At 44.7% G+C, this 24,981-nt stretch overlaps 2 protein-coding genes across 5 annotated transcripts in view; one reads left to right on the forward strand and one right to left on the reverse strand.

Annotated features, from left to right (window-relative positions):
• LOC118226409 (zinc finger MYND domain-containing protein 11-like) overlaps positions 1-24,981 on the reverse strand; it is a 57,353-nt gene that overhangs the window by 18,057 nt on the left and 14,315 nt on the right. For 2 of the 3 annotated variants that reach the window (XM_035416001.1, XM_035416002.1), the window contains 3 exons: positions 15,829-15,965; positions 12,670-12,829; positions 8,620-8,643 (listed from right to left, as the gene is read on the reverse strand). In XM_035416001.1, the coding sequence (XP_035271892.1) occupies positions 8,620-8,643; positions 12,670-12,829; positions 15,829-15,959 (315 nt within the window). In that variant the 5' untranslated portion in view covers positions 15,960-15,965. Of the gene's footprint in view, positions 1-8,619; positions 8,644-12,669; positions 12,830-15,828; positions 15,966-24,981 lie in introns of those variants that run through there. The other variant, XM_035416003.1, reaches the window with a different exon arrangement.
• Positions 2,506-7,297, forward strand: LOC118226410. Of its 2 annotated transcripts, none has more exons than XM_035416005.1 (2): positions 2,506-4,095; positions 7,277-7,297. In XM_035416005.1, the coding sequence occupies exons 1-2, from the start codon at positions 2,563-2,565 to the stop codon at positions 7,286-7,288; spliced, it is 1,545 nt and encodes a 514-aa protein (XP_035271896.1). In that variant the 5' UTR covers positions 2,506-2,562; the 3' UTR covers positions 7,289-7,297. The 2 variants fall into 2 exon arrangements, with proteins under 2 accessions (XP_035271896.1, XP_035271895.1); XM_035416004.1 differs by lacking the exon at positions 7,277-7,297 and adding an exon at positions 4,409-4,695.

The following is a 24,981-nucleotide window of genomic DNA, read 5'->3' on the forward strand; positions in this document are numbered from 1 at the left end:
TTTCCAGAAAAAAGTCGGGATATTGCTTTAAGAATGTGACTGGCCACAAAGCAATGACGACAGCCAACATCCTCTCACAGCGCCTCCTGGTGGAATGGGAAAGAGTGTTCTCCCAGACCCAAGTGATCAAGTTGAGTTACTGTAATTGTGCATCCGTTTCATAATTTTACAGCCAGGTTTTGCTTTATCCACATCTTAAAATATTCAGTGTTAAATCTACTCTTACATGGTACATATGGTCCCTAATGGAGTTGAATTAACACTGAACATATTACTGTGTAAGGCATTTAATTCTCCCCTTTGTCCCCTCTGTAAGGATATTTATGTCTCTTTGGTGAAAGATTAAGTTGTAAGAGCACTCACAGCATATAAATATATTACTACTGTTTCAAACCTACACACATATCCTTCCTTAATGTAGTGCAAATATCTCCTCTGTTCCCCCAGTGTAGACATCCAATCAATCATCCAGTGGTGTACATCAATTTCCCTGTTTTTAAGTGATGATGTTCCATCGCTGGCTGTTCGTAAAAGTAGAATGCGTTAACTGGTCAGACAGGGTAAAAGCAATAGCCAGCAGTAGATTTGGAAAGAATTTGCTTCACCAGATTGCCATGCTTTCTTGAGGACCGAAATAGTGTTTAATTGAGAGAAATTAACTGACCGCTTGTAAGTCTTCATTACCAAAATTCATAAGTCATTTAGTAACTATACTAATTGCATTTATAGCTATTAGGCAGACTTTACTCATGTTTAGAAATTAGAAAATATTTCCTAATTTTATTAAATATTTCTAGCTAATATACATAATATATAGCTAAAAATCAAGATAGCGAAATCATAAGTTCCAACAATAAACCAATCTATTTACATTTTTTGTATTATTCAAACAAGGGAAATTGACATCTATATAACAACAGGCTAATTGGTCAGGTGAAAACAAGACACTGACAGATAAAAAAACTAGACCAGCCTAACATGCTAATCTGAAAATGAACCTTTTATATTTCTGAACCACAAAGGTACTGATATTGCTATTTTCTGAATCCACAGCTGGTTATCCTTCCTTCGAATACATAGCCTGTGAGGTTACTTTCCCAATAAATCAGTCAAATAAATTGTACAGTACTTTGATTTTCATTTGGAATGTTGATGCAATTTGGATCTGTTGCAATTAGGGTTAAAGCTTTCAACTTCAAAGAATACCATTGCAATTCAAAAAGGTGAAGAAACAACCTTTACGGTAGCAAAGCAATCCAAGAGAGGTATGTAATGTAATGAGGTAGGAATTAATGTTTTTTAACGTTTTTTTTTTCTTTTTTACATTCCATTAAGTCACTGAAGAAGGACAGCAGTGTAAGACTATTTATAATGTTTAAAGGCTCTTAAATAATCTTAATTATTATTATTTTTAAAAGAGAAAATGAGTGCAAAGCTCTCAACTTTCTTGTTCCTCCATGAAGGCTGATCAGCTTGACTGAGCTTAACCAGACCATGTGAAATATTCATTGCAGAGTACAATATTCAGTACATATGGTCCCTATAATATCAACACTGGACATTTTACTGTGTGCCTGCGCACAGTGGGTCAGCCTACTATAGATTTTGAATGGACTGGTTTCCCACAAAGCAGAAACTGTCTCGTCCCTCTCCTACAAGACACATACTGGGGAGAAAGAGAGATCTCACACACACAGACGCACACGCACGCACACATGCGCTGTGGCGCCCCGATCCCTTATCGGTGCTCCCCACGAGACCACCAGGACGGCCGAGCCCATCGACACCGGCGGCCGCTGGGAAAAGTGGTGAGTGGGCGGTACCTAGCAAACCCCTGTCTAGAGACGTTCAGGACCCTGGACAGCCCCCGGCAGACCAACTGAGGCGACAACCGGCAGCACCATGGACAGGGCTGCAGCAGAGGGAAGGTAGGTGGAATTTTCCACTCTGCCACACACCTGAAGCTGCTTGCGGGATTGGCTGCCGGCGCCCACCTGAAGCTGCTTGTACTAACGAGCAGGCAGGCTTATATAGAGCAGCACAACCCAAGGAAGGGGAGAGTTGCTGGGGCTTCCGTCGTAGCCACGCCGGACGACTCTACACCAGGAAGAGACTGGAAGCGGCCGTGGGCCAACTCAGTTGAAACGGAGGATCACCAGGAAGGAACCGGAACCGGACCCGGATCGGGCTGACCACGCCCTGTCCCCCCTTAACCTACTTCTTTTTTTCGTTTTTCTCCAGAAGAGGCTGTGAAGACCTGGAGCGGAACACTGATACCCCGACCGGGAAGACTTTTTAGTTGTTTTTGGCTCCCCCTACCTCTACCCCCACTCATTATAATTATTAAAGACCTTTTTTGTTAAACACTACCTCTGCCTCACCGTGCTGGTTCTTCCGTCACTCAACCCCCCGTTGGCTGAGAGAGTTCACACATGGTGGAGGATGCGGGCATGCTAACTCCACGCTACGGGGTGACGGAACCAGACAGAAACCAGCTCTAAAAAAAAAAAAAAAATTAAAAAAAAAAAAAAAAAAAAAAAAAAAAAAATTTTTTTTTGTAAAATGGAGGAGGCCATTAAGGCTGTGCTGCAGACGCAGAAGACGCTGGAGGCAGCCATGGCGGCCCTGGTCACCCGCCCGTCAGAGAACAAACTGACGCCGCGGGATGTACTGACAAAAATGACTCCTGAGGATGACGTAGAAGCCTACCTCGAGTTGTTTGAACGTACCGCCCACCGAGAAGGCTGGGCCCGGGGAGACTGGGGGGGCATCTTGGCGCCGTTTCTGATCGGGGAGGCCCAGAAAGCCTGCCGGGACCTGACCGATGCAGAGGCCGCCAACTACAACCACCTCAAAGCAGCCATTCTGGCGCAGTATGGCTATAGCTTGCCGGCTAAAGCCCAGCGGTTCCACCAGTGGGCCTATAGCCCCAGCCAGCCAGCGAGAGCCCAAGTGACAGCCCTGAGCCGCATCACCCGGAGCTGGCTGGTGGAAGGAGATGGTCCCGCCCTATTGGATCGAGTGGTGCTGGACCGGTGCATCCGGGCCCTGCCCCCGGATGCGAAGAGGTATGTTGCCCAACAGGGCCCCCGAACACTAGAACTATTAATTGCCCTATTGGAGAATCACCAGGTCACGCAGGAGATGCTGCGGACCAGCCGACCCGACACGGTAAGAGGGACAGCCGGGGGATACAGGCTGGAGAAAGGCCCCGCCCGGAGAATGGCTGAACCCCTGGAGCCGCGACCGCTTGGGCGCCCTACAGCGCCCCCAAGGGGACCCCCGGAAAGACGCAGGTGCTGTACCTGTGGAAGAGAAGGTCACCTTGCCCGGGATTGCCCCGACCGGGATGAGCCCATGCCCACCGCAGATACGTCGGAGCCCCCGGTGTTCCCGTGCCGATACATCACCACCTGCTGGGCACATGAGGGAGCCAGAGCCCCAACATTTCCGGTAACCATCGGCGGACGGGATACCGAGGCCCTACTTGACTCGGGCAGTATGGTGACCCTCATTCGGCCGGAGTTTGCGGGGGACTCCCGAGGTAAGGCAATTGCCGTGGCCTGTATTCACGGGGACACTAAGCAGTATTTCACGGCTGACATTATGATGACCACCCCCCGAGGCTCGGTGGCCGTCCGGGCAGGAGTCGTGGAGAACCTGCCCGTCCCTGGACTGGTGGGCCGGGACTGTGCTGTATTTGGTAGGTACTGGAAGGAGTCTCCAGCGAACCTCGAACCAGAGGGCAGGCGCAGACCCCAGAAGAGGCGACCCCAGCACACCGAAGGGGGTACTCAACCGGCCTGGGCTGGCCTCTCGGGGGACAACCAGGCAGGACCGACGGATGCTGCGGGTGAGGGGAGGCCGCAAACCGGCCGTACTAAGGAGACCACCGCCACCGCATCAGAGGCCGTAGCCGAGAACCCCGTCGGCCTGGAGGAGGTAGGCTCGGATGAGACCTTCACTGAGTTTGCACCACAGCCAGGGAGCCAGACCGGGGAGCAGGGTCGCTTTGGAACCGCGCAGCTGCAGGATCCCAACCTGACACAGGCCTGGAGGGACGTCCAGAAGATCGATGGGCAGTTACTACCGGGGGTAAGTGAAACAACCTACCCATATTTTATGAGTGAGCAGGGGTTATTATATAGAGTATCCCAGGTCAAGGAAGAGATGGTTAACCAGCTGTTAGTCCCCAAGACTTACATTTCAAAGGTCCTGTACCTCGCCCACACCCACCTCCTGGGGGCCCACTTGGGATCGGAGAAGACATATGAGCGCATAATCGCACGGTTCTACTGGCCCGGAGTGAAGAGGGCCGTCGAGGAGTACTGTCGCCACTGTGCTGAGTGCCAGCTCCACAGCCCCAAGGTGAAGTATAAAAACCCCCTGATCCCTCTACCCATCATAGAGGTCCCCTTCCACCGCATCGCCATGGACATCGTGGGCCCCCTTCCAAGGTCCAGCCGGGGGCACAAATATATCCTGGTCATCATGGACTACGCTACCCGGTTCCCAGAAGCCATTCCGTTGCGGACGGCCACCGGGAAAGCTGTAGCCCGAGAACTGTTCCTGCTGTTCAGCCGGGTGGGTATCGCGTCGGAGATACTCACCGACCAGGGGTCCTGCTTCATGTCCACCGTAATGAAGGCGATGTGCCACCTGCTGAAGGTGAAGCAGGTGAGGACTTCCGTCTATCACCCGCAGACCGACGGGTTGGTAGAGCGGTTTAACCATACCTTGAAACAGATGATGAGAAAAATGATCGAAATAGATGGTAAAGACTGGGACCAACTGTTACCATACCTCATGTTTGCCATTCGTGAAGTACCTCAGGCGTCTACAGGGTTTTCACCATTTGAGCTGCTGTATGGGCGGCGACCCCGAGGATTGTTGGACCTGGCCAAGGAAACATGGGAGCGCCAACCTTCGCGACATAGCTCGGTCATCGAGCACGTGGAGCAGATGCACTGACGGATGGCCCAGATCTGGCCCATGGTCCGGGAAAACATGCAGCAGGCACAGCAGGCCCAGGCCCGGGTATACAATCGCGGAGCTCAGGTGAGAGAATTCCAGCCGGGCGATAAAGTGATGGTCTTAGTCCCCACCCACGAGTGTAAATTTTTGGCTAAATGGCACGGGCCATACGAAGTGGTTGAGAGAACCGGGCCTGTCAACTATAAAGTCAGCCAACCGGGACGCCGCCGTCAAACCCAAATATACCACATAAACTTGTTAAAACGTTGGTATGAAACTGAACAACCGCCGGCACAGGCCCTATCTGCTCACGTCTCCCCGCAGGGCACCCCTGAGGTAATGATGGGAAAGCAGCTGACGGGCCACCAGATCCAAGATCTCCGAGAACTTCTGGAACGGAATCGGGATGTGTTCTCGAAGCTCCCAGGCCGGACCTCCATCATAGCCCACCACATCACCACAGAACCCGGAAAGAAGGTTAGGCTGAGGCCGTACCGGATCCCTGAGGCCCAGCGTGATACCATCCGGGAAGAGGTCAGGCAAATGTTAGAGATGGGGATCATTGAAGAGTCCCGCAGCTCGTGGAGCAGCCCAATAGTCATTGTCCCCAAACCCGACGGGAGCCTGCGGTTTTGCAATGACTTCAGGAAGCTAAATGAGATCTCACGTTTTGACGCTTACCCCATGCCCAGGGTCGATGAGCTGATCGAGAGGCTGGGACCAGCTCGATTCCTCAGCACGTTGGATCTCACCCGTGGGTATTGGCAAGTTCCCCTTTCCCCCCAGGCCAAGGAGAAGACGGCCTTTGTGACGCCGGATGGTCTCTTCCAGTACCGGGTCCTACCGTTTGGGATCCACGGAGCCCCGGCAACCTTCCAGCGGCTCATGGATCAGATCCTCCGGCCTCATCAGGAGTATGCGGCGGCGTACCTGGACGACATCGTGGTCCACAGTGCAGATTGGAGAACCCACTTGGGCAGGCTAGAGGCGGTGCTGGGGGCCCTCCGGGAGGCCGGCCTGATGGCCAACGCAACCAAATGCCGCCTGGGATTGGAGGAGGCGGATTACTTGGGATACACCGTCGGAAGAGGGTGTGTGAAACCCCAATCCACCAAGGTGGAAGCCATCGCGACGTGGCCCAAGCCCCAGACGCAAAAGCAGGTGAGAACCTTCCTGGGCTTAGTTGGGTATTACCGTCAATTCATTCCAAATTTTGCCGCCATAGCAGCCCCCCTGCATGACTTGACTTCCAAGAGTCGAAGCAACCGAGTCGGCTGGACGGAGGAAGCTGACGGTGCCTTCGAAACCCTGCGACAAGCCCTCTGCAGCGAACCGGTTCTGGTGACTCCGGTCTTCGATCAGACCTTCGTACTCCAAACGGACGCTTCCATTGTGGGGATAGGAGCCGTTCTCTCACAGATCCGGGAGGGGGCCGAGCATCCGGTAACGTACATCAGCCGTAAGCTCTTAAAACATGAGCGTAACTATGCCACAGTTGAAAAAGAATGTTTAGCTGTCAAATGGGCGATGGACAAGTTGCGGTACTACTTACTGGGTAGGGAGTTTGTACTGATCACTGACCATGCCCCACTCAAATGGATGGCAGTGAATAAAGATAGTAACGCCCGTGTTACTAGGTGGTTTCTGGGGCTACAGTCTTTCCGATTCAGGGTGGAACATCGAGCCGGGAAGCTACACGGGAATGCTGATGCCCTGTCCAGACGGGAGGAATGCCTATGGACGGGCGCTCCAGGGAACGGCATGGAGCTGAGGGAAGGGGTATGTGGCGCCCCGATCCCTTATCGGTGCTCCCCACGAGACCACCAGGACGGCCGAGCCCATCGACACCGGCGGCCGCTGGGAAAAGTGGTGAGTGGGCAGTACCTAGCAAACCCCTGTCTAGAGACGTTCAGGACCCTGGACAGCCCCCGGCAGACCAACTGAGGCGACAACCGGCAGCACCATGGACAGGGCTGCAGCAGAGGGAAGGTAGGTGGAATTTTCCACTCTGCCACACACCTGAAGCTGCTTGCGGGATTGGCTGCCGGCGCCCACCTGAAGCTGCTTGTACTAACGAGCAGGCAGGCTTATATAGAGCAGCACAACCCAAGGAAGGGGAGAGTTGCTGGGGCTTCCGTCGTAGCCACGCCGGACGACTCTACACCAGGAAGAGACTGGAAGCGGCCGTGGGCCAACTCAGTTGAAACGGAGGATCACCAGGAAGGAACCGGAACCGGACCCGGATCGGGCTGACCACGCCCTGTCCCCCCTTAACCTACTTCTTTTTTTCGTTTTTCTCCAGAAGAGGCTGTGAAGACCTGGAGCGGAACACTGATACCCCGACCGGGAAGACTTTTTAGTTGTTTTTGGCTCCCCCTACCTCTACCCCCACTCATTATAATTATTAAAGACCTTTTTTGTTAAACACTACCTCTGCCTCACCGTGCTGGTTCTTCCGTCACTCAACCCCCCGTTGGCTGAGAGAGTTCACAGCGCGCACACACACACACACACACACGTGGGCACACAAACATACACACAAACACACACAGAACATTCTTCACAAACTACCATTCACAAACTACTATTAGGAAAACTATTCAATCTATTTCCACAAGCAACACTAAGAACTTTCACTTATATATGCTTGCTACAAACCTTTGTTGGTATATTTCACACATAGTGAGGGTTACAGTGAGCATTATGTGTGTTTATCGTGAAGAAAAGATTATGATTCCTGAAGCAATGCTAATTGGTTTAACACAGTGAGACTGATTTGAGTTGCTTCAAGAAAGGAAAATAAACATGAAAAAAATAGGAAAACTCTTTTAAAAAACCAGACCTATAAATTGTTTAGTCATCTTTATTGTGTTTTAAGCAACTTTACAGATGAGTAGCGAGCAGATATTTTAAAAGTCATAAATCAACACTGGGCCATTCCGCAACAAATTAGTCATGAGTACTCGGAGGCACTGCTTTGGAAGTTTAAAGAGACTTGCTATTGCTGCCAATGTTTAGCCTGTCTATTGCTTTGCAGGTAACTGATTTATGTAAGCATCCTGATTGGTTCAGCTCTTCAAGGTTGGCAAAGATGTGGTCAATTTGAGTTGAAGGCGTTTCAGAAATTTACACCTTCTACTAAAAGGGGAAAGGGCATTTAGCTGAGCAACACAGCATATTGTCCTTGAGTGAGCAATTCCATTTTTTTTATACATCACTAAGAGGTAGAGGTAGTTATGAATTAATTCCACTAAAAACAGAAATGGCATAACTATATATATTACTCAAAGCTAAGGCCAAAGTGGCATACAGTGGTAAGTTGGAACATTCCTTTTATTTATGATTGATCAATGCTAATCAATTAATGCAGCAGTTCAACGAAAAAAGAAAAGGATCTGGGAACTATGAAGGTATTCATATTATAATGTGAAAATGGACCTTGGGGGCTGAACATTGACAAATTGCACCATGGGCACTTATGGAACAAATTGAGCTGTATTTATTTCCACCCAGTCTATTTTCACATTTGGCAAAGAGATCAAGTTGAATCAACAGCAGGGCTGCACAGAGCACACGTGCCAGTTTGTCACGAAATGACCATGTTAGTAGAAGAAACTGATTTAAAAAAAACCGATGCACCCTTACCTTTCTTTCTTCAGCTTCCGGGTCCTGTGATAGCAAGCGATCCAGAAAACACTGTTTAAAAGCCTGTGGCATTCCTCAGATGTGCTATGGACCTGACATGAGAGCTACACCTAATCGTTACTGGGGGGAGGAACTCATCCTCTCTGATACTGCGGGGAAAGCGAGTGTCCAGGGGTGGAGTACACCAGAAATCCGGGCGAAATCCCACACAAAAACTGCAGAGTCAAAGCTGATAGGAGGCACACCAATCACACATAAATCTAAACCCAGAGGTCAGGTGTGACTACTCCTGCATGGCAGAAAAAGTTAGACATGGATTGTTGAAGGGAGATCTAAAATTCACTTTGGTAATAAACTCTCCTTGAATTGAAAAGCTTGTGCTTTCTTGACATTTGATTGAACTGGTATTGCACAAATCATATGCATAGCAATATTTTTATTGTTTCTGATAGCACCTGCTGTATGTAGTAATCTTGCTTAAAGGGGTGCTGAACCCACATTATAAACTTACTGATGACATTTATTGATATAATGACTGGGCTCATTGGTTAATTACCCATGCTGATCAATTAATCGCCCACCTAACTTGAGAACAGCTGCTGCACACATCAACAGGGAAACCAACCGTGCCTCAATGTGTACCCAGTGTGGAACACTGTTTCTAATTTGAACTGAAGGATTTGATTCCTCTAGAACAGACAAATCAGCACATTTTAGCACAGCCTGGGCAGCCAGCACACCTTCCAGCATCTGCAACAGCAGCAAACAGTTAGCTTCTAACACCTGTGAACCCAAAACATTTTACCACTACCAGTTCAGCACCAGAATGGGAGATCTCAAACTGAGTCTAGCTGGTGTGTGTCAAATACAAAATCTTCCCAAAAGCACAAAGGTATCTCATTGGCTCAGTCATAGGTCTGTCATTCATACAACAGACAGAGCTGTGGTTTTGTGAGCTGAGATTAGACTTTACTCATCACAGCAGGCTTAGCTTGATATTAGTACAGACTGTGTGAGTAGACGCAGGGATTTAAACTGCACCCGTTTGGTGAACTCCACCCCTAGTGTTTAGCTTACAGTAGGGGTGTCCAAACTTATCTGAAAAGGGTCGGTGTGGGTGCATGCTTTTGTTTTAGCCCAGCACTAAAACACCCGATTTAACTATTTATTTAGACCTTAGTAAATAGAATCAGGTGTCTTTGTGTTGGTCTTAAATAAAAACTTGCACACAGACCGGCCTTATTAGGATAAGAACAAATACAGCTTAGCTACAACAATTTGCAGTGTTTTGATTGGGTTGCTATAAACATGTCAAGTAAGATGGGTATTTGAATTTAATCCTATGTAGTATTAAACAATCTTGTTAAAAATAAAAATAAAAAATTAAACATTTCCACATTTTTACCCACTGGGTAAAGCCCTATTAATAAAACACATAATGTGCAAGTGAAAGTGCCACATTTTTTTTGTAAGTTTGAGAAAAGTATACGCCTGAATGGACAGTTATAGAGGCACAAAAGTGTAAGATGATGAAATAGAAGGAAATTGTGTGAACTCTAATTTAAGGGCAAATTAGTTTTATTTATTGCTGAGGGCAGCATTAGATGTGATTGGTTCTATCAGGCACCCAATGAAAAAAAGGAGGAGAAGGGGTTATTATTCAACATGCCTGGACAGCAGCCCAAGTGGGCTGACCACAGCACCTCCATGTACACTCACACTTCACTGTAGTGGTTAGTGTGATGCTCCCTACACATCACGCTCTACACAATAACACATAAAAATGCTTGACATTATTCAGTTCAATCCAAGAGAAGGGGGTTTAGGGGAAGGCAATCCTAATTTCTCTTGTTTCGTAATTTTTCATTACTTTTAATTTCAGCACTGCCCCTTCACTAACAAAATGCAAAATGTAACATCTTTACATCATGATGGGAGGTCAGGCTCACACTTCCTAGTGAAAATTACCTCAAAATAGCCAAAAACTGCCAATCTGTGTGAAATGTTCTGTTCTCATAAAAATCAAAAACTCCTATATATTACAAATTGTGTAATATATCCAGCTATATAAATGGGTATCTTGTAAAAAAAAAAAAAAAATCTAGACAGAAGTATTCAAAAAATACTGTAAATAATGCCATTTAAAGATCCATATATTCCTCTCAAATTGAAATAGTGCACAATGTAAAAATTTCTATTGTACACAAAACATAAAATTTCTAAGGGTACATAAAGACCAATAGGTGATCCTGGTCAAATCACCCAGGACCATAAACTTTGCCCACTTTCTTTCGACCTTATTGAAGGTGCAGGTAAAATATTAAGCTGGGTAGAGGTATAATCAAGTCCAGTTATAATAAAAAGCTGCTAAAATGAGTTCATATTGATCTATGAGTCATACCATGCTGGCATTCATAATTAACTATACTGAAAAGTGAGAAACTGCAAGGGCTCAATGCTGTATTACGGTAGTCTGCCTATCCTTTTCATAAAGAGATCAGCATTTACTGTAGCCTGGCTTCCCATTTCATTAAAGGAGAGATATTTTCTGGAGCCTGGCTGTCCCTGTCACAAAAAAGATAGTTACTGTAGCTTGGCTGTCCCTGTCACAAACAGAGAGATGTTTATTGTAAGCCATTTGCCCATTTCACAAAGGGAGCATTTGAATTGAAACAGGAGGTGAAACAGTGACAAGGACAAGTCTGCTGTTAATGATGTCACTGTCCAAACAGACCAGTCAGCATGGTCTCCCTCCAAAACATGAACTGGTTCATACCCTGCTGGACAGCTGTAGAAGTACAAAAGGTTTTCCTTCCAAAGTGCCATTACAAATGTATGATGAAACAGGAAGAAATTACATGAATTCAAATATAAAGGCCACTTAATTTGGGGAGGCACACAGTATGTTCAGTAATTCAAGCTGCCAGCCATTTCTAAAGGCCATCTGCACAGTGGCAGCCAGAGACACAGTGGTAAGCCTCAATTCGATAGAAGTGTTTCAGTAAAAAGGTAGTTAGTAATAAGTAATTCAATAAAAAGCACAAATACAGTACATGTCAGAGCACTATAATGGGGAGACTTATAAAAGAACATGGATGCAACAATTTAAGGGAACGATAAATCTACTGTAATTTCTGTGAAAATAAAACAACAGCAGGAAATATAAATGTATAATACTACTATATAATAATAATACTTTGTATGAATTTCCATTTCCCTGCACTAGCTCAGTGATTTTATTGTGTTGATGTTGTCATGATGTTGTCCTTTTGTCTTCATGTGAACCCTGGCTGCAAAACAAATTTCCCCTGGTGGGACAATAAACATAACCTTGAACCTTATTATTATTATTATTATTATTATTATTATTATTATTATTATTATTATTAATAATAATAATAATAATTGTTATTATTATTATTATTATTATAACAACAACAACAACAACAACAACAACAACAACAACAATAATAATAATAATAATAATAATAATAATAATAATAATAATAATATCATCTTATCTGGTCAAGCATATTGAGGTTTTTAAAAATCATGGATACCATTTCCATCATAGATGGTGGTCTTTTGGATGGTGGTCCAAATTCTTTCTCTTGTAAACACAGTAACATTAGGTGGGAATGTGATGAAAAAGTGTTGTCCCTCTGTGCCATGTGGTGGGGTGGTTAAGGCTCATTCCCAGAAGGCTGTGGGGTTCATTCTCCTGGTAGGGTTTCTCAAGCTGAACTTAGCCTGAACTGTTTCAGTAAAGACTCTCCGCATAAGAAGATAAATGTAAGGTGAGTAACCCACTCCCCAAAATTAAGACGCTATCTGCTAAGCAGACAGACCTTTTGAAGCCTTGTCACATGTGCAACACTATAGCCTGGATGCATTTAACAATAGTCCTTCACTGTGATTTACAAAGAAACACAATTGTCTCTGCAACCATTTTTGTACAAATAAGTACAATCGTCCAGCAGCAACCTCTCATACTATATGAATAGCACAAGCATTCTGACTGCCTTTTTGACATAAACAAACACCACTCACCACCTCGTCTCCAGGGAGCCAGTACCCCTCTTGTTCAATGCCAGCCTTGGAACCCTTGCACCCCACAGTGAGGGTCTCCACCACTAGCCCATCCTTCACCGCAAGGTTGAGCTGCCGTGCCGTCTCCTTCGGGTGCACGCCGAACACGCGGCTCAGGTACCTGCCACAAAGATACCTCCTTCAGATCTCAGGCACTCAGCCCCAGTCAACTGCACTCATTCCATTCAGTCTCACTCCTCACACTCAGTCTCACTCGGCTAAACTCAATCTCACTCATCTCACTCATTTCACTCATCACACTCAGTCTCACTCATCACATTCATTACACTCAGTCTCATCACATTCATCACACTCAGTCTCACTCATCACATTCATCACTCTCAGTCTCACTCATCACACTCAGTCTCACTCATCACATTCATCACACTCAGTCTCACTCATCACACTCAGTCTCACTCATCACATTCATCACACTCAGTCTCACTCATCACTCTCAGTCTCACTTGGCTAAACTCAATCACAGGGGAAACTGTGCTGTAGGAGATGCCGTCTTTCGGATGAGACGAGTTAAACCGAGGTCCTGACTCACTGTGGTCATTAAAGATCCCATGACACTTATCGCTAAGAGTAGGGGGTTCCCCGGTGTCCTGGCTAAAATCCCAGATCTGGCTCTCGCAAAGACGTGCCACCTAATCATCCTCTGATTTAATTGGCTAAAAAATGTTCTCTCCCTCCAGTGGAGCTGCTCAGTGGCCAGCAATAGAGGACTGTGGTTGTACTGGGCAGCTCCCAGGTGTGAATGTGTATGAGTGTGAAGCAGGGCGTTCCTGCAAAAGAGCATCTGTGCTCAGTGAACCTAGCCTGGGTAACTAAAGGTTAAATAAAAAAAATAAATTAAAAACATCTCACTCATAACATTCAGTTGCACTCATCACTCTCAGTCTCACTCATCACACTCAGTCTCACTCATATAAACTCATCTCACTCATCACACTCAGTCTCACTCATCACACTCAGTCTCACTCATCTAAACTGATCTCACAGTCTCACTCATACTCAGTATCACTCATTTGAACTGATCTCACTCATCTCACTCAGCCTCACTCATCACATTCAGTCTCACTCAGTCTCACTCATCACACTCTGTATCACTCATCTAAACTGATCTCACAGTCTCACTCATACTCAGTATCACTCATTTGAACTGATCTCACTCATCTCACTCAGCCTCACTCATCACATTCAGTCTCACTCAGTCTCACTCATCACACTCTGTATCACTCATCTAAACTGATCTCACAGTCTCACTCATACTCAGTATCACTCATTTGAACTGATCTCACTCATCACATTCAGTCTCACTCATCACACTCAGTCTCACTCATCTCATCTCATTCATTACCCCTCTTGAAAAAAACAGATTAAGCATGTAAAGTGTGCGAGTGAGTGAGCGGCTGACAAAGAGAGCTTGTAATTTAGTGGCATGTCATTAAGTTTTAAATGACCCCCCCCCCCCCCCCCCAGAAAAAAGCAGAACATTATTATAAAAATCAGAATAACACAGCGATGGCTATTTTCATGCTGAGTGACTTACTTCTCTCACTCTGTTTTCTTTTTTTACACCAAAATGAGGCAACCCACACCCCAATTCGAGCTAAGTGATGAAACTCATTTATCGTCATTTATCATTAGCTAATTATCTAATTAGACTGAAACCCACCACCTAACCCTCTCCAAACAAAAAAAAAGGCCACAGCCAGGCCTTGTATCTTCTGTTTTGCGGAAATCGTGGAAGGAATCTCAGAAATTGGGTTGAGAAACGGAATATACACATAAATGCGGAATGCCACAGAATTGTGAGTTTTTAAAAATTATGTCACAAATAATCTTTGCTGCTGTTTGAGCACTGGGTATACCTATTGCATTTGAGGATTTTGTAGCGGTTGAGTCCAACATCCCGTTAGAGACAATGAAGAAGCTGTGCCTCTTCTCATTTGCATCACTAACTAGTCATCAAAAACATACATGTGTATTTTGGCAACAGAAGTATACACTTCGTTATTGCGGAGACCGCTGTGACAAGGAAAGAGTCAGTTCAACATTTTTTTCTCAGCTATTTAAATACACAAAATGTCAGGCTGTTGCATTTATGGCTTTATATGTGTATATGCTAGATTTATAAACCAAATACATGTATATATCTGGCCGCCAAAGAGGGTGATATCTTGGTTATACCGTAGGGATCTGGAAGATTTTCTCAGGACGGTAGGACAAGCTTACAAGATACCTTGCCTGATCTTAGATGTTCAGTTGCTTCATGTAGCTTCCCGACTTTTAAGGGGTCTATAAAAGCCCCAGACAGATGTACCTACCCTCCTATAAGCAGGCAGTCCTTACTAAAGTACATGGCCAGGGATTCTCAGTAGTTGATAAAAGTACTGACAAGCGCATTATCAGCATTGTGATAAGCAATCTTACAATGGGTATTTTTCATTCAGTGTTAAATTATATGTACAACTATTTAATTTTGTATTTCATTATTGTATATTGACAGTTATCAAATCATAAATATAGCTTAGTCTATAAGAGGATTCTATTCACTCATTAATTTCCAATAGCCAGTGTAAGGGTGCTTCACTAAATAACTATTAGCTACTACACAATGATACAAGTTCAACTATCAGTGATAGAGGATGAACTGGGGCCTGCATAATGAAGCAGGATTACTGAGTTAGCTGAATAACTGCAGTGAATAAAACAGAGAAAAGATCAAATGGATTTTTTGAAGCTCTACAACATTAGCTGTTTTTTCACAAAACTTAAGAATTCAAATAAGACTGAAATCTGAGCAGAACCATGCCCCGAAAAACAATAACACAAAATGAAAATATCCCTTGGGGAAATTTAGGAAAACATCAGTGAACTCCAGAATGCAGCCTGGATCTCTGGGGCCATTGAGTTTCCATCTTTATATTTAACTCAGTGGAAAAGAGAAAGAAACACAAGCTAAAATGGCAGACAGTGCATGTGTTGTCCGTGAAACTTATCCTAATAACATTAGGGCTCCACCCCAGTCATTCTACTGAAATGAGTAGGAAAGAGGAGCCAAAATGAAGTGCAAGGTGCAGTGTGCAATGCTGTGTGGCATGTAAAACTTACTTGGAGATCCTGTCCATGTTTGCAATCTGCTTTTGATTGCGGATGACTTCAATGGCGGACCACACGTGCTGAACCACGTTGGGGTCAGCCTGCCGTTTCTTCATCACTCGTGACATCATCTCTTTATTCATTTAAAACTGCAGACAAAAAGAAAAAGACTGACTGATTCAGAAGTACTTCCATTCCCTCTCCCTGTCTCTCTCTCGTGTCCTAACTTACCCTCTGAGGCAGTGCAATCCTGAGGCACAATTTTCACAACAGCAAATCTATACACAGCTCTGCTTCCATCTGCTTTTGCACTTTGGACAAATACAGAATAGAACAAAGACCTTCTACTGGTCTGGACTTTCAAGTAAAATAACCAATTACATATAATCTATTTCTTTCTGATAAACCAAATGGCACCGTTTGCAATGAAACTGCTGCTGAGCCCATCAAACCTATCATTTTCCAAAAGGAATTTAATGAATACAGAACAAAATTAACAAATGTAGAAAAATAAAACAAGAACATTCTTCTCAATAAAGTCACCCAAGGTCCACTCCAGGAAAATACAGTGAGATGAATGAATAAGCACAGAAATACCCAGCAAGTGACAACAACTCTGCCTACTGATTCAAATTCTCAGTATTCTGGTCAGTGTTACTCCAACTTTAACAGAGTTTCTATGAGGCTAATATTGGTCAAATGTACTCAGAGTTGTCTTGTATGCGATGGTTAAGTATATCTGCCCTCTGTTGATATTTTGACTGTTCTTATTCTTACTGTTATTATTATTATTATTATAAATAATATCAAGCAGTGATGTGGGGGGCCAAACACTGCAGGGCAATAATTGCAATTTGTATATTTCTGAAATGTCTGCAAAAATATAGGAAAGGTTTTGCAACAATGTAGTTGCCTGCACACCACAGATGTGCTGTGGAAATACACGGCATGCTGCAATGGGAGAGGGAGACATGCAGAGTGTGCAAGTGTCCTTTGTTCCTCCCAGCTTGGCACATGCACACATGAGGTCCTAACTGTGCTGGAGCATCTGACTAATTTGTCACTCTGGAGGAAAAGTGCTGCTTTGAGTTGCTAATCCCCCCTGATTGCCTGGCGTGGCCCATCCTTGCCTTCCAACCTGTTGTGATCTCATCTCATATAATGTTAAATGCAAGTAAAGCATGTTTCTCCTAAACAAAAAATCAAGACTATGGACTAAAACAAATACCTTCCTGAGTTCAACCACAGCTGGTTATGCCGCACGCACCACTCAATGTGCACACAGAGACAATCACTCGTTCTGAGTCCTGCATGCTGTTCATTAGTCTTTGTGCATGCACTGTAGCCTAATGATCTTCCCCAAATTGATATATAATATAGAAATGAAGTTATGATAGTGTTGCTATGAGTAATGCATTCACTCAATAAATCTTTGACACGTGTACAATCAGGACCATAATATAAACAGCTGCCGAACAGTGCTGTCCTGATGGGAGAAATTATCATATAGCCCTTTTGGATGGTGCTGTTCATCAGTTTGTGCTTATAGACATTGACCTGCATAGAAAGTGAAAGCAAGTTATCTTACAGTTTGTGCTGCAGTTACAGCATACGATGCATGCTTTCCATGGGAATTAAAGGATTTTCCTACAGCTAACTTCAAGCAGGTTAACTGGGAAGCAATTTAATTCCCATGGAAAGCATGCAAACTGTAAGATGACCTTTTAGGGTAAAAAAAACATCCCTGACCCCTGGAATACATCAAAGCAACAACATTGCCATTTCTATATACATTAGCCTATGACACATGAAACACTGCCATGTAAAGGTGACTTTTTTGAAGGACATCCTCTGTACATGGAAGTGTTCTATGAAATGTCATAGTCTAACAAATATCACATTGTAATATTGTTGTTTTGATGTACTCTAGGGGTCAGGAATGTTCCTTACCTGAAAAACTCCATGTAGTTCTTGAAATGATGGATGAAACCATTTACAATGTATCTATACTTGTAGAAAACAGAATGTAGGTTCATACTAAGGCTCAGCAACTGCACAAGGGGAGGGGGCAGGGGTGGGGAGCTCCAAGTCACAGTGATCTGTATGTGAACTCAGTTCTATCAAAAAAGTCATTGTCGTTCAGCCAAAACTGGTCATAGCAACTTATACTTTGGCATGGACTTCAAACCCTATCCAAAGATCATCCATACCAGCTTAGGTATTTATTGGATGTAAGGACACATCTGCAATAATGATGTGCATGTAGTGATTTAGAAATGGTACTGGAGAGCCACCTTAGGTAGTAGGTTCACGAAATGACAGACACATGAGTTATACTTCTCCAGATTGTTGGAGAGAAGTTGCCAAAAGGATCCTGTGAATTTGACCTTATGGAACTTATGCAAATTGTTTTTTTCAAACAGCACCCCCTACAGACCACATTGCATGATAAAATTGCAAGCCTGTTCATGCTTATCCACAATATGGCTATCTATCATCGCCACAACCGGCATACATACAGTACCAGTCAAAAATTTGGACACATCTGCTTAAACAAGTTTTTTCATGATTAAAAATGCTTTAAACTGTATAAACTTGTCTATAAACACTTAATATTTCATTATATGATATCTGTACTTATATAAGCAGATAATCATAAGTGAATTGCATTCAAAAGTTAAATTTTTAAATGAAAATGGAAATCTTGTAAGCTCATTGGGGGGGGGGGGGGGGGGGGGGGGGGGTGCATTGTTTTGTTATTTAAATATCTTGGTATGTACTGGTGTTCATGATGACGTCTATCTTAACAGGTGCTCCAGGACCTGTAGAATGTTTCATATTTAAAAAAAAAAAAAAAAGACCACCTGCCATATTTCAAAATGCACGGGATTTATTCCTACATCAGTTTCACCCTTCTACCCTCCATTGGAAATATATGTGGTGAAAATTCTGAAATATGGCGGGTGGTCTTTATTTTTTGTGATTATGAACACCAATACCTACAAGATATTTAAATAACAAAACAATGCACCCCCCCCCTTCCCAATGAGCTTACAAGATTTCCATTTTCATTTAAAAATTAAAAAACTTCTGAATGCAATCCACTTAAGATTATCTGCGTATATAAGTACATATATCATATAATGAAATATTAAGTTTTTATAGACAAGTTTATACAGTTTAAGCAGGTGTGTCCAAACTTTTGACTGGTACTGTATATTTTTGGTGTGGTCTGCCTTTTTGTCAAGCTGAAATTACATTACAGTGGGCGTCTTTTGAGATATTAAAATTTCCTTCGCAATTTGACACAAGGAGATGCTGTAGATGATACATGCCAAATGTGGTGAGAATAGGGCCAACATTTGAGGTGAAGTACAACATTTTTTTCCAGAAATTCTAAATGGCAGACACTTCTATGTTATTATTTGTTCAAAGTAAGGTGGTAAACATGTGGAAAACATTTTGGATGGATGTACATCAAACAGCATGGCCATGGTCATTTTTTCAATGTTGTAATTTTGCAGGTGGTGCTGCAGCACCATCTAGAGTGCCAGTTGAATGTGTATCATGCATAATAAATTGGCAGCCATACAGAACATGCCTGCCAAATTTTGTGAGATTTGAACATGCGAAAGAGGTGAAAATGTAGGGAGAAGCAGGAAAAAAAAGAAGAAAAAGAATCCTAGCAAAAACAATAGCGGTGCTATGCACCCTTGGTGCTTGGCCCCATAATAATACTACTACTACTACTACTACTACTACTACTACTACTACTACTACTACTACTAATAATAATAATAATAATAATAATAATAATAATAATAATAATGGTTTCCATACTGGTTTTAACTTGGCGGTGCCACAGCAGATCTGACGACCAGCAAATTAATAAATTAAATTTATATCTAAAAAGGGGCAGTACAGGCAGTAGCACCTCATGCAGGTGTGAACTCACAGGCAGGAAGCGCTTAAAATGCCTGCCTGACAGATTTCAGCAGATGAGTTCTGAATGCCAGCTGCCTCCCTGCCTACACAGACAGGGCTCGCCACCACATTTATACAAGAAGCATTAACCGCTCCTCTGTGAATCGAAGGTTTCAAAAATAATAAATAATAAAAAGTTTCAGAAATAATGTCAGCTCTAACTGCTAAATCACACACACACAGATTTTGCTGCTCTTTAATAAAACACTTAAAGGAGTCCTCCTTTCTTATCCCGTTAGGCTACTGGATTAATTGTCAGAAGAATTGGTACAATACTTGATTCCTAAAATTATTTATACTTGGAACCCTGTGCAGCCAGTATGGTATATATCAAACTAAATCAACTATTCAAACAAAGACTGGCAGGCTTGCATTTGTATAGTACTCATGGACACAAATCTAGCTTGAGACCTGAGGTTATCACCAAGGACATTTACACAAACTGCCTCCTTTCCAGTTTCTACTAAGATATTGTAGTCAATATTCACAGTGAAGAACAAAAGAGTTCTATTGAGAGAACTCTGGGTCTAGGTACATAATGTTGAACATAAACAATAATGGCTCAGTGAAGAGAAAAATGATCTTTGCTCAAATCATGAGCTTCACTGCTGATGCCTAAAAAAGAAAGGAGAAAGGACACTCAGTCCAGTGGTCAAAATGTAATGCAATTTTAAAAGGAGCCTTGAGATTCATGGAGAGGCAAAGGGGCACCGCAGGTTTCAAATAGCTACAATCCATTAAATGGCCATGTGCAGACCCATCCAAGTAGCTCCAGAATGGTAGGGAATGAGATCAGATTGACCTGATACAGGTTTTACTCCTCTACTAAGCTGCAGTGCTGAGGACTAATAACATTCATGCTAGTGGAAAAAGGAAGCTCATAGACTCAAGCGTCACTATGTATCCTTCCACCAAAGAGAGCACAGCTTCAAGAACACCTGTACACTTAAATAAATAACTAAATACAGTCAGCCTAATAATAATAATAATAATAATAATTATTATTATTATTATTATAATATTAGAGCAGCACGGTGGTGCAGTGATTAGCGCTATTGCCTCGCAAGACAGAGGTTCCCGAGTTAAGTTCCGGCCAGACCCTTCGGTATGGAGTTTGCATGTCCTCCCTATGTTCACATGGATGTCCTCCAGGTACTCCGGTTTCCTCCCACAGTCCAAAGACATATAGTTTAGGTGTATTGGAGATGTAAAATTGGCCACAGGTGACGGCGTGTGTGCATGTTCACCCTGTGATGGACTGGCACTCTGTCCAGGGGTTACTGCTTCCAAAGCATGATGGGATAGGATCCAGCTCCCCCGTGACCCTGAATTGGACAAGCAGGTATAGATAATGATGAATGGAATAATAATAATAAAACCAAGTTGGTAATGGAATCGCCGCTGGGCAAAACCCTGAGTCATCTAGTGGTGTTGCAGGAGAGACAGACTGCCGCCCTCTTTGAGCTGGCTCAGGGGCAGGTGGAGGATTGGGTTCTCCTGCAGAGCATGCTACAGGAGAAACCAACAGGACAGTCAGTGCCGACCACCCCAACTGGCAGGTACGCCGGACTGCAGATGCCATGAATGGCAGACAAAGAGGACATAGAGGTGTACCTGACCACGTTCAAGGGTACAGCGGCTGCCTACGGGTGGACTACAGGGGAGTGGGCTGTGTGTTTGCTTCCCCTTCTCACCGGGGAAGCTCAACAAGCTGCGTACAGCTTGCCAGCGCCCTGGAGCACCAACTACAAGGACCTGAAGCAGGCGATTTTAGACCGAGTGGGTCGAATGGAGGAAGATAATCGTTGCCGCTTCAGGGTTCTTCAATACGAGGATGGCCACCCCTTTGCTCTGGCTCAGCAGCTACGAGACGGCGCTAACTGGTGGCTCCAGCCAGCAGTGCACTTAGCGGTGGAGGTTGCTGAGCAGGTGACGCTCAAGCAGTTTGTGCTAAGCCTGCCGACAGCCACTGCTGACTGGGTGCGCTGCCATAGACTAACCTTGCTGGATGCCACCATTGCTCTGGCAAAGGTTCACCTCAGCACCCTCCAACATCGCTCTCCAGCACCTGGCCCCGCCCCGAGGGAATCCCGGTCTTCTCATCTGGTCCCAGCACCAAGGAGAAGACTGCCAGGGGGACCCTCATCGCTAGCAGGGAAAACTGCCTCTTCTCTCCCAAATACCCTGTCTCCCCACAACCCCTACCTTGTTCCCCCACAGCCCCCGGTCTCAGTGGTTGCAGCGCTGGACACCCAGAGGCCTCCTCAGACGACTTGGCAGGAGTGCTGGCATTATGGACGGCCCGACCACTTCCGCAGGGACTGTCCCCTGATGGAAGTGGGGGAAGTGCTACGGATCGCGGGCTCGCCAGCCCCCTCCCCTGGTCAGGAGGGGATGTACTGGATACTGGTAAGGATTCAAGGGGGTACTCGCCAGGCTTTTCTGGATTCAGGGTGTAAACAAACCATGATTCACCAAAGCTTGGTTCAGCCTGAGGCACTGGTCGAAACATCGTGGGTGTCAATAAGGTGTGTACATGGGGATATTCACAATTACCCAGTAGTGCCAGTGGAAATTCAACACTGGGGCAAAAAGCGTAAAGGCTGCGGTTAGCTCCCGTCTGTCATATCCCCTTTTATTGGGTACTGATTGGCCAGGGTTTACTAATGTAATGAAAGGTTACATGGGGAAGCTATGTGATGTGCACAATGGTAACGCAAAGTTGAACAATGCTGCCAAGGGAGAGGCGGGGTCTGGAGAAGCTCTCGCGAGAGCTTCCCCGACTTCCGGCATACATCTCCAGGACTTTCAGCTCAAGCAGTCTCGAGATGATACTTTACGCTTTGCCTTTGACTATGTGTTAGCTATTATGGTCACCGGGTGCGCCCTGGCACCGCTCTAGCTCACCCTTATTTTTCTATTATTAACTCAGTTGTTGGTACAGAAAAGCCGTCGGGAAATGCTTTTCCAGGCGGCTCACCATAATCCAATGGCTGGTCACCTGGGTGTTGATGGGTGTGCAGGGTTTATGGCCAACCCGAAGAAGTGTGCAGTTGGACAAAGGGAGGTACGGTATCTAGGGTGTCACTTGGGCGGCGGGCAGGTGTGTCCCCAGGTTGATAAGACAGCAGCTATTGCGGCCTGCCTGCAGCCCAAGGCAGAAAAAGAGATTAGACGGTACTTGGGACAGGCAGGTTACTATAGGGGATTTACTCCAGCATTCTGACCTGACCAGTCCCCTGACCGATCTGACACAAAAGGGTGCCTCAGATCCAGTCCAGTGGATGGAGCAGTGTCAGCAGGCATTTGAGAGGGTTAAACAAGGCTCTCTGTGGTGAACTGCTCCTGTACACACCTAACTTTGCTCTCCCAATTTGTCTGCAGACGGACGCATCAAACAGTGGACTGGAGGCCGTTTGTCCCAGGAGGTGGAGGGGGTCGACCACCCGGTGCTGTACATTAGCTGGAAGCTGCCACAGCGGGAGGCAAAGTACAGCACTGTGGAGAAGGAGTGACTGGTCATCAAGTGGGGGGTCGGCGCTCTCCACTATTATCGCCTAGGATGCCCTTTCACTCTCTGTTCGCACCACATGCCCCTTCAGTGGCTCCACCGCATGAAAGATGCCAACGTGCGGACCACTCACATTATCTGGCATTACAGCTGTATAAGTTCAAGGTGAAGCCGGGTGCTCAGATAGTGGTCGCTGACTTCCTCTCCCGCTTGGGAAAGGGGAAGGGGTTTGCTGGCGGCTGGAGGGCTCCCCGGCCTAAGTCGGACGGTGGGGGTTTGTGGAGGGGTGGTGTGGTTAGGGTGCCATCTGCAGGCGGAGAGGGAGTGGTTTAGCCGGTCTGTAACCATAGCTGTCTGCAATTACATTTGATTGGTAATGGTTTATATGCTCTGCAGTGAGACCGGGGTACTGGAATGAGAGACACACACAGGAGCGACGTACGTTGTAATCCCCTTCCTTATCGTGTGTTTTTTTTTTGTTTGTGTATGGACGTACTGGTAACCAGCGCGCAATAAAACCTGTGTGAGTCCCAGAACTGAGGATTGTGTGGTTTGTGGGGAGAAGGACTGCAAAACCTGTTACATGTTCCCTGAAGTGATACAACAAAGTACATATTGACTACATATAATACATATAATACTAGAATAAGAATTTTTTCCCTAACGTGCAAGACTGACATGAAAACAGGTTTATGTTACAATTTCAACTAATTATGAAATAACAAAATAAAAAAATTGAATCCAGTCAAGACTTTCTTAGCATACTGCTAACATTAAAGTTACAATCTCAAAGATTTCTGTTTCGTTCTCTTTGGCGGTACCAATGGCGAGAAGCAGCAATTGTAGTGTGTTTTTGGACCTCGCTTCCCATAGATCCAACCGGATCCAACCAGTGTCGCCTGTGTGACGTGACACTTACTATTTACTGAATAAAAAATGGTTGTTATAAAAGTAACGTTATGTACATACTCATTCATTGTCTATTAGGCTAACTTAAGCTGTCTTTACACTGCCGAGCCAGGTTAAAATGCTGTAGCAGACCTGGGGTAGAATTAGTGGTGATCAATTTCCACAAATGTTCTTTATCCACCTTTTGCCCTGTATGAACATCTTTACACTGCAGAGAAGAATTTGCTGGATTCGTTGTGGCTTGTGCAGTTATATATCTCGCGCACAATAAACAGTCTTTTTCGTGAATGATTGTTGTGTGATATTTTTGAAACAACTGCCTTGCAAAATGTTACCCCTGGTGTTTCTGGTTTTGCTAGCTAAACTGTTTGCTGAGCTGGGTGTTAAATTAGCAATCAGAACAAGAAGAATAAAACAAAAACAAAGGCGGTTTCATCAAAAAATGGCATCAAGGCTGAAGGAACATATGAGGAAGCGTAATAAAATAATAACAACGCTGATCTATACTGCCATATTCTTTTATTTAGTTTTCTCCGGCTTGACATCTTTACACAGAAATCAGACCCGGCTCTGCTCCACCTATACCCCGGCTTTATTTCCGATCATTATAATATATTGATGAACTTGATAGCAATGTAAATAACGGTAACGTTAAGGCCAGTTCAGATCAATGATTCGCAACGAGATGAAATGGTTTTAGAATGTTGCAGAGAAAATTGCAGTGGTGTGAACTGGTTAGTTGCAGAGTGTCTGAAGCCGTT

Source organism: Anguilla anguilla, chromosome 4 (genome assembly GCF_013347855.1).
Source record: "Anguilla anguilla isolate fAngAng1 chromosome 4, fAngAng1.pri, whole genome shotgun sequence".
NCBI lineage: Eukaryota > Metazoa > Chordata > Actinopteri > Anguilliformes > Anguillidae > Anguilla > Anguilla anguilla.

Excerpts from the sequence above, each read along its gene's own strand:
- LOC118226410 (XM_035416004.1), top strand. The coding sequence starts at position 2,563 with ATGGAGGAGGCCATTAAGGCTGTGCTGCAGACGCAGAAGACGCTGGAG. Across the intron at positions 4,096-4,408 it reads ATGGGCAGTTACTACCGGGG|AGGTCCCCTTCCACCGCATC; the intron begins GTAAGTGAAACA and ends TACCCATCATAG.